Source organism: Neoarius graeffei, chromosome 28, assembly GCF_027579695.1.
Source record: "Neoarius graeffei isolate fNeoGra1 chromosome 28, fNeoGra1.pri, whole genome shotgun sequence".
In the NCBI taxonomy this organism is placed as follows: Eukaryota; Metazoa; Chordata; class Actinopteri; order Siluriformes; family Ariidae; genus Neoarius; species Neoarius graeffei.
This window is the reverse complement of record NC_083596.1, coordinates 42,360,178-42,374,553: the sequence shown is the minus strand read 5'-3', so window position 1 is coordinate 42,374,553 and position 14,376 is coordinate 42,360,178. Positions and strand designations below refer to the sequence as shown.

Below are 14,376 nucleotides of genomic sequence, written 5' to 3'. Positions count from 1 at the left end.
GGCTTGTAGTACTCGAGTCCGACTCGTGCCCTAATTTTAAGGACTCGTGACTTGACTTGGACTCGAACACTGATGACTTGGACTCGGACTCATGCATTAACTGCATTTGGACTCGTAAATTGGAGATGAGGACTCGGATTTTTTCTTTATTTTTTTTGTAACGTGCCATAATAATTTGACATAAGATTTTTATATCTACATTAATTTTTGTACTAATTTCATGCAAGAGTGTCACACCTGCGCACCTTGGTGCATGCATCAGATAGGCTCTTGGGCGCGCTCTGGACAACGTGTGCGCCAAGCGGACTCTCTCACATGCTGTAAACGACTTGTACCTGCACAGGATTAAGGTGCAATCAGCACACCTATATAAAAACCGTGAAAACACACTTACTTTGCGAAGTATTGGAGTTGCGTTGTTAACACATTACCGAGCCTTATTTCCTGTTTGGGGCAGCACGGTGGTGTAGTGGTTAGCACTGTCGCCTCACAGCAAGAAGGTTCTGGGTTCGAGCCCAGTGGCCGACAGGGGCCTTTCTGTATGGAGTTTGCATGTTCTCCCCATGCCTGCGTGGGTTTCCTCCGGGTGCTCCAGTCCAAAGACATGCAGGTTAGGCTAATTGGTGTCTCTAAATTGACCGTAGGTATGAATGTGTGCGTGAATGATTGATAGTCTCTGATGACCCGGCGACTTGTCCAGGGTGTACCCCGCCTCTCGCCCATAGTCAGCTGGGATAGGCTCCAGCTTGCCCATAACCCTGTACAGGATAAGCAGCTGTGGATAATGGATGGATGGATTTCCTGTTTCTCGTCTTTGATTCTGCCGAGTCTACGATAGCCTGTTTGTGCCTAGCTCGACCTATTGCTTGTTTTACGATTTTGCCTGCCGTTCTGGATTGTTTACCTGTCTTTACTTGTATTAATAAACACACCTCCTGCACTTACATCTGTCTCCCAACCATCTCTGACAGAATACTTCGCGCTCCCTGATAAAGAGAAGCACATTCACCTGTTCATACGTGATGTTCAGGAACAAACTAATGTTAATGGCGCCGAAACAGCCACTGTCACATGGTGCGGTTGGAGTCTTGGACTTGACTCGGATCAGTAGTGGACTCGACTCGAAATTTTCTTTAATGACTTGAACTTGACTCAGACTTGAACACTGGGGACTCGAGACTGGACTCGGACTCGAGGTTTAGTTTCAATCGGAGCATTATTTTCCATTCGTTGAACATTCTGCCACAACTGTCCATTCATCTCATCTCATTATCTCTAGCCGCTTTATCCTGTTCTACAGGGTCGCAGGCAAGCTGGAGCCTATCCCAGCTGACTACGGGCGAAAGGCGGGGTACACCCTGGACAAGCCGCCAGGTCATCACAGGGCTGACACATAGACACAGACAACCATTCACACTCACATTCACACCTACGGTCAATTTAGAGTCACCAGTTAACCTAACCTGCATGTCTTTGGACTGTGGGGGAAACCGGAGCACCCGGAGGAAACCCACGCGGACACGGGGAGAACATGCAAACTCCACACAGAAAGGCCCTCGCCGGCCACGGGGCTCGAACCCGGACCTTCTTGCTGTGAGGCGACAGCGCTAACCACTACACCACCGTGCCGCCCACAACTGTCCAGTATTGTCATAATATTATGAACCATAATGTAACACATTGCTCTGTCTACCCTGTTTCACAGCTCTGATTCTGACTCTGAGTTCAGCTTAACTAGAGGTTTTCCCCCCAGCAAATCTGAGTCATCGTACCGTAAACATCCATGTTGTGTCTGTGCAGGCCCTGGCCAAGCTGGTTTCACCCATCCCTTTTAATTCAACTTGATAATCTCTATAGACATGGTAAATATGTGGAAGTCTAGGAAAAATTCTTGAAAATTCTTTTCATTTTTTCAAGCTTATGTTATTGCTCTGGACTTACATCAACGAGAACATATCACTGGCTTATGAAAGGCTTGCATATCTTAATGGTGAATTATTTAAGCAGAGCTTCTTTCTTTCTTTCTTTCTTTCTTTCTTTCTTTCTTTCTTTCTTTCATCACAATGTTGCATGAGGAAGTTGTGCAGTTCATTCACCTGTTCTGGAAGACTCACTGGATGCCATTACATCATTAAATAAATAGTGTCCGCCATTATTTGTGCAGTTTGTTGAGGAATAAAACTCTGACCTTCCCTTTAAAGACTACAAATGTTTATGTTTACACTCTCAGTAAAGCTTTTCCACTCTTGTGTTAAGTGTCTCTTAATCACACGGTTGGGGCTACTTGCGGTTTGATGATTTAGAAAGTAAATCTTTGGGCTTCAGGGCTTTGGTTAGGGCAAACTTACAGAAAGGAGCTGAACCAGCCTTTGTCAGGACATTTGTCATTTGTACCTCCCAGTTTCCACTAGAAATGCAAAAACACACGCACACACACATGCACGCTCCACTCCCTTGAACTGTTATCTCCTCCTCTTATTATGGGAGGGATGATATTTAATGGAAAGGCTTTTTAAGTGGTAAAACCTGCCAGGTTTGAGCCACACAGCATTTTGCAATACGAAGAACACATTGTCCTCACTGCACGACTCCAAAATGAAGGCCTACCTTGTGGTCTGTCTGGTGTGTATGATCTTCCCTGAGATCTTTGCAGTCGGTGAGTGTTTTTTCCCACCTTTAATTCAGAGAGATATAAAATTGTATCTGTTTTTTTTAATTCTTTTTATTTATTCATTTATTTTTCCTGGATATTGGCTTTCAGCACGAACATGTCCTTATACTGTAGTCGACATATAAGTTTTGTGACGGCAGGTTACTGTAATGCGGGTGTTGTTTGTGCAGATCAAATTCCACTTCTCATTGTTTTTGATTTGGCAGAAAGCCAAAAGAAAATTTAGTGAAATTTATCTCAAAAATAAACCGTTCTTGATTGAGCGAGTTCATCTAGGGCCATGGGACTGCTCTAGAACCCCCTTTCGTCTTTCATTTTAGAATACTTTAATCCCTTAGAATGTTTTACTTCTAGGAATATTTTTTTCTTGCTATATCTCTATACAGATTGTTAAAGACATACTTATGCATGCGTTATATACTGTATGACTCTCGATATTCTGTATTTTGTCTATTTCCTACATTGTAGAACAATACTGAAGACATCAAAACTATGAAATAATATGGAACATATGTGGAATCATGTGGCAAGCAAAAAAAAAAAAAAATCATATTTAGATTCTTCAAAGTAGCCAGTGTTTACCTTGACGAGGCTTTGTACACTATTAGCATTATCTTAACCAGCTTTATGAGGTAGTCACCTGGAATGCTTTTCAATTAACGGGTGTGTCTTGTCAAAAGTTGATTAGAAGGACGAGTTTCTAGCCGCCTTAATGCGTTTGAGATCAAACAGTAAATAATAAAAATAAATAGCCCTATTCCATAACTGTAGTAATCCATATTATGTCAAGAACTGCTCAAGTAAGCCAACAGAAATGACATCTATCATTACTTTAAGGCATGAAGTGTGTTTTAATTCATAAAAATAAAGAATAAAACATTGAATTAGAAGGTGTGTCCAAACTTTTGACTGGTACTGTATATGACTTTGTCCATCTTGGAGAAAAATAAACGCCTTATAACATTTCAACAAATCTTCATATATTAAAAAAACCTTATTAGATTCAATCAATCACTATATGAATGGCCAAAGTTTTTTTGACACCTGACTATCACACTGGTATGTGCTTGGTGAACATCCCATTCCTGCTTTGCTGTTATAATAACCTCCACTCTTCTGGAAAGGCTTTCCAATAGGTTTTGGAGTGTGACTGTGGGGATTAGTGATCATTCAAACACAAGAGCATTGGCGAGGCCAGGCAGTGATATTGGATGAGGAGGCCTGGGGTTCAGTCTGTGTTCTACTCCAACCTTGGCAAACCATGTCATGGATCTCCCTGAGAACTACCCTTTAGTTCCAGTGAAGAACAAGATCAACTGTGAGCTACTGCTCATTTACGTATACCCCCACTCTTGCTTATATCAGAATGCAAGCAATTGAAGGAATAGGACACTTATTTTGAATGTTGACTTCAACAAATAATTAACCTTGAAACAAGTAAGTAAAGAGCACTGTTCTCCCCAGAGATTTCAAATAGCATCTTGGTAAACTGTCATTTTGAAATCGCATTTTGCTTCTTGAAATAGCGTCAAAATCCGCCCTATATGTTTCGTAAATACATTCAGTCGGTAAACAGGAAGTCGATATGGGACAGACCTTAAAACGGTATACATGGTATAGAACCCCAAGCTGAAGCTCGGTACCAAATATCAAGCGGTTGTGATTTGTAGTTGCTGAGAAAAGCTGTTACGAAAATTTTGTAAATCCACCCTATATGTTTCGTAAATACATTCAGTCGGTAAACAGGAAGTCGATGCGCGACAGACCTGAAAATGGTATACACGGTACAGAACCCCAAGCTGAAGTTTGGTACCAAGTACCGAGTGGCTATGATTTGTGGTTGCTGAGAAAAAGGGTGTTTCGGGCGGACAGATGGACAGACAGAGGTAAACCAGTATACCCCCCCCACACACACACACACACACACACTTTGGAGTGGGGGTATAAAAATCTGAATACAACTGAGAGAGAGAGAGCACCAAGCCAGTAATTGCGGTGTACTTAAGTAATTAAAATTAAGTGATGCACACAAAGGTTTTAGAGAATCAAGATGTTTTGGATATCAGGTGTGTGCGCAGGTGTAGACACACAAACACCACACACATTTGTATAACAGGACATTTATTCAGTTTCCTGGTCACTGCAAATCAATACAAAGTCCTTCCCCAATGACGAAACATTTTCTATCTTAACGTGAGGATGACCTCACCCTCATCCATGGAGTACAAGGGTTCTTAATTGTTTAATGAAGATGAAAATGATGTAAATCATATGCTATGGCCTACACAGTCACCAGATTGATCTCTTGGGGGAGATTTTAGAGTGGCATGGAATATTCAGGGAATGTATTTTGGAAGAACGGTGAATAGAACCTTCCAGAACCTTGTAAAATTAAGTAGAGTCCTGGTGGCACTTAATGTTGACTTTTCCTTTAATTTGCACTTAATAATACACTACATACTGACAAAGCTAACAATCAACATGTTCTAGTGTGTGGTTCCGTATACTCTCCTGAAAGTCTAATTTTGGTGTGAGGTCATCAATTTGGCAATCAATTTGCCTTTTGTAATTCCCAATTCATCCTGTTTGGATCAACCATTCAGTCATTTTGGCCTCATCATAAACCTTACCCTCCCATACTAAATATTCACTCAAATCTCTACCCCACCTACGGTGGCGTACATTTTTGTCATATTGTTTCCGTAATCCTGATCTTTTCATTGTCACAAAATCTCATGCCACCTTCACCATGAACTGGGAGTGGTAGTCACCAAACCCTTCCTTCTAATTATGACGCTTAAATGTGTGTAATTTTTTGGGTGGATTTGGAAAAAGAAAACAAAAACCTCACGTTAGTGTTGAATGAAAATTTTGCTTTAATTTTGCTCCAGGTTTTATATGTATACTTAAAATATATGTCAAATACATAGTATATATTAAACCCAGGATTCACAGATGCTCAGTGTTGAGACATGCTTACTGTGGGAAAGAAGCCGTTAAAATTGAACACTGACAGAAACTCAAGACAAGACTTAACTTGTATGTTAACACTCCATTGTTGGCAATGACAAGCCACTTCAACAGGTGCAAAAGTAAACAGCTACAGTATTCAGGTCTCCAGTTATAACGGACAACATGGTGTAGTGATAAAAACATCCAAAACCATACACTTTTCGACTAAATACAGTAATGCGTCATTTAATTGAGCAAAATTAAAGCAAATTTTTCATTCAGTACGTGCATAAATCCATTCGTAAATAAAATTCTGGCCTTAATGGGTAAGCTGAACATCTTTTGTTTAGCATATTTGTGGTCATGAAAGTCAAGTCAAGTCAAAGTCCCTCTCACGCCAGAATCTGGTCTTCCCAGGCAGTCTCCTGTCCCAGTACTAACCAACTCTTTAAGGCGTATGGGTGTGGCGCCAATCTACAACCCCGATTCCAAAAAAGTTGGGACAAAGTATAAATTGTAAATAAAAACAGAATGCAATCATTTAAAAATCTCAAAAACTGATATTGTATTCACAATACAACATATCAAATATCAAAAGTGAGACATTTTGAAATTTCATGCCAAATATTGGCTCATTTGAAATTTCATGACAGCAACACATCTCAAAAAAGTTGGGACAGGGGCAATAAGAGGCTGGAAAAGTTAAAGGTACAAAAAAGGAGCAGCTGGAGGACCAAATTGCAACTCATTAGGTCAATTGGCAATAGGTCATTAACATGACTGGGTATAAAAAGAGCATCTTGGAGTGGCAGCGGCTCTCAGAAGTAAAGCTTGGGAAGAGGATCACCAATCCCCCTAATTCTGCGCCGACAAATAGTGGAGCAATATCAGAAAGGAGTTCGACAGTGTGAAATTGCAGAGTTTGAACATATCATCTACAGTGCATAATATCATCAAAAGATTCAGAGAATCTGGAAGAATCTCTGTGCGTAAGGGTCAAGGCCGGAAAACCATACTGGGTGCCCGTGATCTTCGGGCCCTTGGACGGCACTGCATCACATACAGGCATGCTTCTGTATTGGAAATCACAAAATGGGCTCAGGAATATTTCCAGAGAACATTATCTGTGAACACAATTCACTGTGCCATCCGCCGTCGCCAGCTAAAACTCTATAGTTCAAAGAAGAAGCCGTATCTAAACACGATCCAGAAGCGCAGACGTCTTCTCTGGGCCAAGGCTCATTTAAAATGGACTGTGGCAAAGTGGAAAACTGTTCTGTGGTCAGACGAATCAAAATTTGAAGTTCTTTATGGAAATCAGGGACGCCGTGTCATTCGGACTAAAGGGGAGAAGGACGACCCAAGTTGTTATCAGTGCTCAGTTCAGAAGCCTGCATCTCTGATGGTATGGGGTTGCATTAGTGCATGTGGCATGGGCAGCTTACACATCTGGAAAGACACCATCAATGCTGAAAGGTATAATCCAGGTTCTAGAGCAACATATGCTCCCATCCAGACGACGTCTCTTTCAGGGAAGACCTTGCATTTTCCAACATGACTATGCCAAACCACATACTGCATCAATTACAGCATCATGGCTGCGTAGAAGAAGGGTCCGGGTACTGACCTGGCCAGCCTGCAGTCCAGATCTTTCACCCATAGAAAACATTTGGCGCATCATAAAACGGAAGATACGACAAAAAAGACCTAAGACAGTTGAGCAACTAGAATCCTACATTAGACAAGAATGGGTTAACATTCCTATCCCTAAACTTGAGCAACTTGTCTCCTCAGTCCCCAGACGTTTACAGACTGTTGTAAAGAGAAAAGGGGATGTCTCACAGTGGGAAACATGGCCTTGTCCCAACTTTTTTGAGATGTGTTGTTGTCATGAAATTTAAAATCACCTAATTTTTCTCTTTAAATGATACATTCTCTCACTTTAAACATTTGATATGTCATCTATGTTCTATTCTGAATAAAATATGGAATTTTGAAACTTCCACATCATTGCATTCCGTTTTTATTTACAATTTGTACTTTGTCCCAACTTTTTTGGAATCGGGGTTGTACATTTTGATAGCCTTCGGCCTCTCGCCTATAAAGCTAGGGTTACAGTGGGGGCTAGTCCTCTGGCAACCGCAAGAGTTTGATTTCCCCACTCGCATCTATATTGCAGCGTGCCTTGCCAGATGGTAGTAGGTACCATTTTTATGATGGTCTTTGGTATGACCTGACTATGAGTCAAACTCGCGATCTCCCGGTCGAGAGGCAGACACGCTAACCACTAGGCCGACTTGCGGTCACTATGAAAAGGAAAAGCATTTTCAGAATTAAAGAATATGGTCTAATTTAGTTTGGTTTGTATACTACTAACATTGAAACACTGAATGTCAATTATAAATGTGCACACTTACTCTGGTGAATTTGTTAACGTTACTCATCGTTTATTCTGGCTAATGTTCACTTGTGTGAACGTTAACTAATGCAGTTCATTAAGGCAAGACTCTTCAACTAGAAATTACAATTTTTATCAAATGTTTAAGGTTTTGGGATAAATTGTACCTGTAACATGTTTTAAACTGTAGCTATAAAAAGATAAAATCTCAGTGGAAAAATGTTAATTTCATGGTTTTTGTCCAACTTTTGACGACTGTCTTCAACTTCACAAACTTTAGGAATGCTTTAAACTTCACGATCTTAAAAGTTTGCTTGCTGATATATACAGCATGTAAAGTTATGTCCATCCATTATCCGTAACCGCTTATCCTGTGATAGTAATTTCCACTACAGACACGTGTCTGCTTTTAACTCAGTGTTGCCTGAGGGCCTGAAGATCATGGACATCCAGTGTCAGTTTTCAGCCTTGTCTCTTGCATACAGAGATTTCTCCAGCCATTATCCGTAACCGTGTATCCTGCGCAGGGTCACGGGCAAGCTGGAGCCTATCCCAGCTGACTATGGGCAAGAGGCAGGTTACACCCTGGACAAGTTACCAGATCATTGCAGGGCTGACAGATAGAGACAAACAACCATGGACACTCACATTCACACCTATGGTCAATTTAGAGCCACCAATTAGCCTAACCTGCATGTCTTTGGACTGTGGGGGAAACTGGAGCACCTGGAGGAAACCTATGCAGACATGGGGAGAACATGCAAACTCCACACAGAAAGGCCCCTCTTGGCCACTGGGCTCGATCCCAGAACCTTCTTGCTAACCACTACACCACCGTGCCACCCTGTAAAGTTATGTGTCAAGTTAAAACCAAAAATCCCAATTTCTATATAGCCTGCATTTATGAAATTGAATATTGTACAACAGAACTTTCCAAAATCTTAATTAGTGTTGGATTTACATTTGATTTGATAGTGAAACATTTATATACTACAGGGTGACCTCAGCCACTCTGTCCCTTACGAAAATCTACCATGGTTTACTATGGTTTTACCATAGTTTTTATGTAGTAACCATGATTCTACCATGGTATCTCATGGTTATTCTAAGTACTATGAACCAACCATAGTATTACTATGGTTCATCCATGGTAGTAACCATGGATCTACTATGGTATTTCATGGTGATTTTCAGTACTATGAACCAACCATAGCATTACTGTGGTTTATCCATAGTACTGCAGTAGCTGTGGTAGCGTCATAGTTGTATGTGTAATAGGTCATAGTAACTACGAAATTAGTTTAAAAAGGGATAGTATGGTTTTTAAAAGGATGCACTAACTGTAGTATTGCCATGCTTTCGTCCAACAGTCAATGCTGTAGAGAAGGATCTCGATTAACAGCCCAGATACATTAACATTTACTTAGAACCTAAAAATTTAAGTGAACATTGAGGTAAAATGCACCATGGTTTTCATGGTTACCCAAAAAAAACATGAATAACTATAAACCCTGGTAAAACCATGGTTAGTTTTCATAGTAAAACCATGGTTAATTTATGGAATGACATATTTGCTCAAAATATTCCCGTTGGTTCCTGGCTTTTTTGCAAACAACACCCAAAGACTAGATTTTTAGTTGGTTTGAAAACCCATCATGAAAAATGCTTGTAAGAATATCAGCATCAACTGGTGAAGGTTGAATGTGATATCTATTGTTTAACTATGCAGTGTGTAGCCTTAAAGGAACCTTGGTGTAAAGGGTTACCAATATTTACTATTTGATTTCCAGGATATGCCATTTTTAACATAGCCAACACAGTCTTAACCTGTCTGGTTAACCATGTTCATTTTGTTCAACAGATGTGGTTGACATCGTACCAGGTCTTTCATCAGATGTGGTCGTACCAGTCACTACCGACACCGTGTACCTTCAGAAGCCATTTTGTTACTTTGACAAAGTCAATAACTCAAACTGTATTACCAATTCCCCATGTTCTATACGGCTGGTGGCTGCACTGAGCTCCGGTGAGGGTTTTTTTTTTCCTTCCAAAACTCTTAAATTAAAGGAAAATTACAATCTAACACTTTCACCTTGAAAAAGGAAATAGCTAAAGTACAGCAAAGGGGTGGAATTTTAGCCTTCTTTTTTTAAACAAATTTCTCTCAATTCTTAGAATTTCCTTACATTTTATGTAAGCTATCAGTACAGAAATCCTGATGCGAACGCATAGCAAGTTTCCACCTGAAGTTAGCTAACCATGTTAACATTTCAATGTGATCTTGTGAAATTTCTATTAAAGCATTTCACAGCATAATGGTCCCTTTTATCATTAGCCTCAATAAATCTTAATTCCCGTGAGAGAAGTATGTTCGTTTCCATTAGCCCATTCCATAGTTTTCTTCTTAATGATTAGCATCATGTTAAGATCAGTGACTTCAGCTGATATGAAACAACGTTGTGTCTGTTTTTTCCCCACTTCATCATAGCAACAAGCACATTTGACGAAGACAAACAATCGAGTGGTTTCCTCTTTGACACTCCATATAAAGATGCTTTTGGTCCTGGTGGGAAGGACTACTTTCTGACCAACCTTGGTCCTCAAAGTGATTTCCCATGCCCAGCCCCTGGTACTACTCCTTCCTATTACCTAGTTGGAGCAGATGGTGCTTGCAGTACCACGAACTGCAATGGTGTGTTGCCTGAAGGCTCGACTGTGAGGTAGTCCAAATTTTAGTATCTTTTTTTCTACAATATTGTTTTGTTCCGGAGACAAGGAAGTCATTCTAGTTGGCTAAACATATTTTTGTCTCTATCTGGTAATCATTTTCATGCTAATGTTTGATCTGTTATTGTGCCCCCTCCCCAGGTTTAAGCATATTCTTCTCAGTCAAGGCACCAATCTTGTTGCAGAGACACGTTGGTCTGACAACATTACTCTCATGAACGGTAAGGTATCATCAGTCCTCTATTCCGTTACCAGGAGTCAGCCATTTAAATGAAGCCAACATTGGGACTTGGCCATGACTAAAACGAGGAAAAAAATCCCAAACCAATAAAAATTAAGCCAAAATAAAATAACTTTTCTTTGTTTAGTTTCCACAGTAAAGCATCCTGAGAGTCTTGGTAGTGGCTATGCTGGAAGGTCCGGCGCAATGGTGGTGATCACAACAATTCTTTGTATTGCTGCGGTCCTGCTTTTGCTATTGCTGCTCATTGCCTTGATACTGGCCTGGTAGGTCAACCACTAAAAATTATTAATATTACCACTGATGGCTGGTTATAATATTAGATCAGAGGCTGAAATCTAAACTCCATCAATAGCCCAATAGTGAAAGTATTAGTGTTGAGTGCTGCATTATGTCACGAGGTCTCATCAATGCCATAAAAAGAATAATGTGGGGCAAAATATTAAACGCAGTGACGGGTAGCTGCAGGCCCCATAAATCTGTAGTCTGGGCTAGAAAGAAATCAGTCCCAGCTTCACTTCTTCATACAACCCCGATTTCAAAAAAGTTGGGACAACGTACAAATTGTAAATAAAAACGGAATGCAATGATGTGGAAGTTTCAAAATTCCATATTTTATTCAGAATAGAACATAGATGACATATCAAATGTTTAAAGTGAGAGAATGTATCATTTAAAGAGAAAAATTAGGTGATTTTAAATTTCATGACAACACATCTCAAAAAAGTTGGGACAAGGCCATGTTTACCACTGTGAGACATCCCCTTTTCTCTTTACAACAGTCTGTAAACGTCTGGGGACTGAGGAGACAAGTTGCTCAAGTTTAGGGATAGGAATGTTAACCCATTCTTGTCTAATGTAGGATTCTAGTTGCTCAACTGTCTTAGGTCTTTTTTGTCGTATCTTCCGTTTTATGATGCGCCAAATGTTTTCTATGGGTGAAAGATCTGGACTGCAGGCTGGCCAGTTCAGTACCCGGACCCTTCTTCTACGCAGCCATGATGCTGTAATTGATGCAGTATGTGGTTTGGCATTGTCATGTTGGAAAATGCAAGGTCTTCCCTGAAAGAGACGTCGTCTGGATGGGAGCGTATGTTGCTCTAGAACCTGGATATACCTTTCAGCACTGATGGTGTCTTTCCAGATGTGTAAGCTGCCCATGCCACACGCACTAATGCAACCCCATACCATCAGAGATGCAGGCTTCTGAACTGAGCGCCGATAACAACTTGGGTCGTCCTTCTCCTCTTTAGTCCGAATGACACGGCGTCCCTGATTTCCATAAAGAACTTCAAATTTTGATTCGTCTGACCACAGAACAGTTTTCCACTTTGCCACAGTCCATTTTAAATGAGCCTTGGCCCAGAGAAGACGTCTGCGCTTCTGGATCATGTTTAGATACGGCTTCTTCTTTGAACTATAGAGTTTTAGCTGGCAACGGCAGATGGCACGGTGAATTGTGTTCACAGATAATGTTCTCTGGAAATATTCCTGAGCCCATTTTGTGATTTCCAATACAGAAGCATGCCTGTATGTGATGCAGTGCCGTCTAAGGGCCCAAAGATCACGGGCACCCAGTATGGTTTTCCGGCCTTGACCCTTATGCACAGAGATTCTTCCAGATTCTCTGAATCTTTTGATGATATTATGCACTGTAGATGATGATATATTCAAACTCTTTGCAATTTTACACTGTCGAACTCCTTTCTGATATTGCTCCACTATTTGTCGGCGCAGAATTAGGGGGATTGGTGATCCTCTTCCCATCTTTACTTCTGAGAGCCGCTGCCACTCCAAGATGCTCTTTTTATACCCAGTCATGTTAATGACCTATTGCCAATTGACCTAATGAGTTGCAATTTGGTCCTCCAGCTGTTCCTTTTTTGTACCTTTAACTTTTCCAGCCTCTTATTGCCCCGTCCCAACTTTTTTGAGATGTGTTGCTGTCATGAAATTTCAAATGAGCCAATATTTGGCATGAAATTTCAAAATGTCTCTTTCGACATTTGATATGTTGTCTATGTTTTATTGTGAATACAATATCAGTTTTTGAGATTTGTAAATTATTGCATTCCGTTTTTATTTACAATTTGTACTTTGTCCCAACTTTTTTGGAATCGGGGTTGTACGATTCTGTGTGTTTTTACTTACGACCGTTTGTGGTGTTGTTGCGTTTGGTTCCACATATTTCCACTTTAAGACATTTGTTCACAAATAATTAGATTTGGATGCCAAAAATGAAACTGGTCATATCAGCAAGACAACAGGGCTTAGCCATGTTTTTCATCAAGTTACCCAATGAGCCGTATTTCTGATCAAGATGAGTTTCAGGTTAGACAGAGAGGTGTCTGGTTGTCTGGAGTAAAAACTGTCTAATCTGTCTAATTATTGGGTAAATTGTCTAACGTACCGGTAGATGAACATAAAAGGGATATAGTTCTCATGTCAGAATGTTCTTTTAGGTGTATTCACTGCTATTTTGTTATTGCTTTCTCAGAAGGTAGTACTTTAATGCTCTAAATGTTCTAATAAGGTCTAATAAGACCTTCCATAAACGATTGGCAGAGTTCTCAACATGATAGAAAAGAATCTGTGCTGTTGAATCAGGCTTCACATGTTTTGTCTTGTTCTTATGCAAAGGGTTAAATGCAAATTATGTTCAGGACAGTTTCCCCTGCAGCCATGCTGTCACTCTGATGTAAAAAGTTGACAGAAAGTTGACAGAGGTTTCTCTTCCAGCTGCTACAGCAAAGGGACAACACAGTCATATGACGCAAAGCGTCAAACTTCAGTGGGAGGATCCCTCCGTATCCCCAGCTATGACGTGCACTACCTAAAGGAAAGTGCCCCCTATGACAACCCTGCATATGAGCAAGACCTGAAGAAGAGATACGCTACGAATTCCACACTGCCCCAGAAAACCACAACAGTCATCACCACGATGCAATCTGAGTTTCCGGACAACGTCACTCTGCAGAAAATGTGAAAAAAAAAAAATTGTGGGAAAACACTCTGATTTTCACAGCACGCATGATATCTGACACTTTAAGAAATGATTTGATCAAATGCAAGTTTGGCTAAAAATATGGGTGGCTAAGCACAGCATGAAAGCCTACTAACTAGTTTGATGTGTTTAATTCACTCAGATTAAAATTTTAAACATTTGTTTCACTCTTATTTTGCAAATTTGATCACCTGTTTCTGATTTAACTTAAAATTCTCTTTAATACTACTGTTACGACCACTAGAAATATTAATAATGTGAAAATCATAATCATAATATTAACCTTCATTTAAATAGCACAGTATATCAAGTATGAGCTAACAGTACTGTAGGTCAGCTAAAACAAGCCCATTTTGGTCTGGGTTTACAATGTTTGGAATCAC

At 40.3% G+C, this 14,376-nt stretch overlaps 1 protein-coding gene across 1 annotated transcript; it reads left to right on the top strand.

Moving 5' to 3' along the window:
- The first annotated feature begins 2,527 nt into the window (after positions 1 to 2,527).
- Positions 2,528 to 14,153, top strand: upk3b (uroplakin 3b). The gene is made up of 6 exons (XM_060912360.1): positions 2,528 to 2,656; positions 9,883 to 10,047; positions 10,510 to 10,741; positions 10,890 to 10,969; positions 11,117 to 11,255; positions 13,729 to 14,153. Exons 1-6 carry the CDS (start codon positions 2,596 to 2,598, stop codon positions 13,973 to 13,975), a joined length of 924 nt encoding a protein of 307 aa, XP_060768343.1. The 5' UTR covers positions 2,528 to 2,595; the 3' UTR covers positions 13,976 to 14,153.
- Positions 14,154 to 14,376: the final 223 nt, after the last annotated feature.

Bases quoted from the DNA above. Each gene is read 5' to 3' on its own strand.
- upk3b (XM_060912360.1), top strand. From the start codon at position 2,596: ATGAAGGCCTACCTTGTGGTCTGTCTGGTGTGTATGATCTTCCCTGAG. The intron at 10,742-10,889 runs GTAGTCCAAATT...CCCCCTCCCCAG, and splicing joins CCTGAAGGCTCGACTGTGAG to GTTTAAGCATATTCTTCTCA. The intron at 10,970-11,116 runs GTAAGGTATCAT...TTCTTTGTTTAG, and splicing joins CAACATTACTCTCATGAACG to TTTCCACAGTAAAGCATCCT.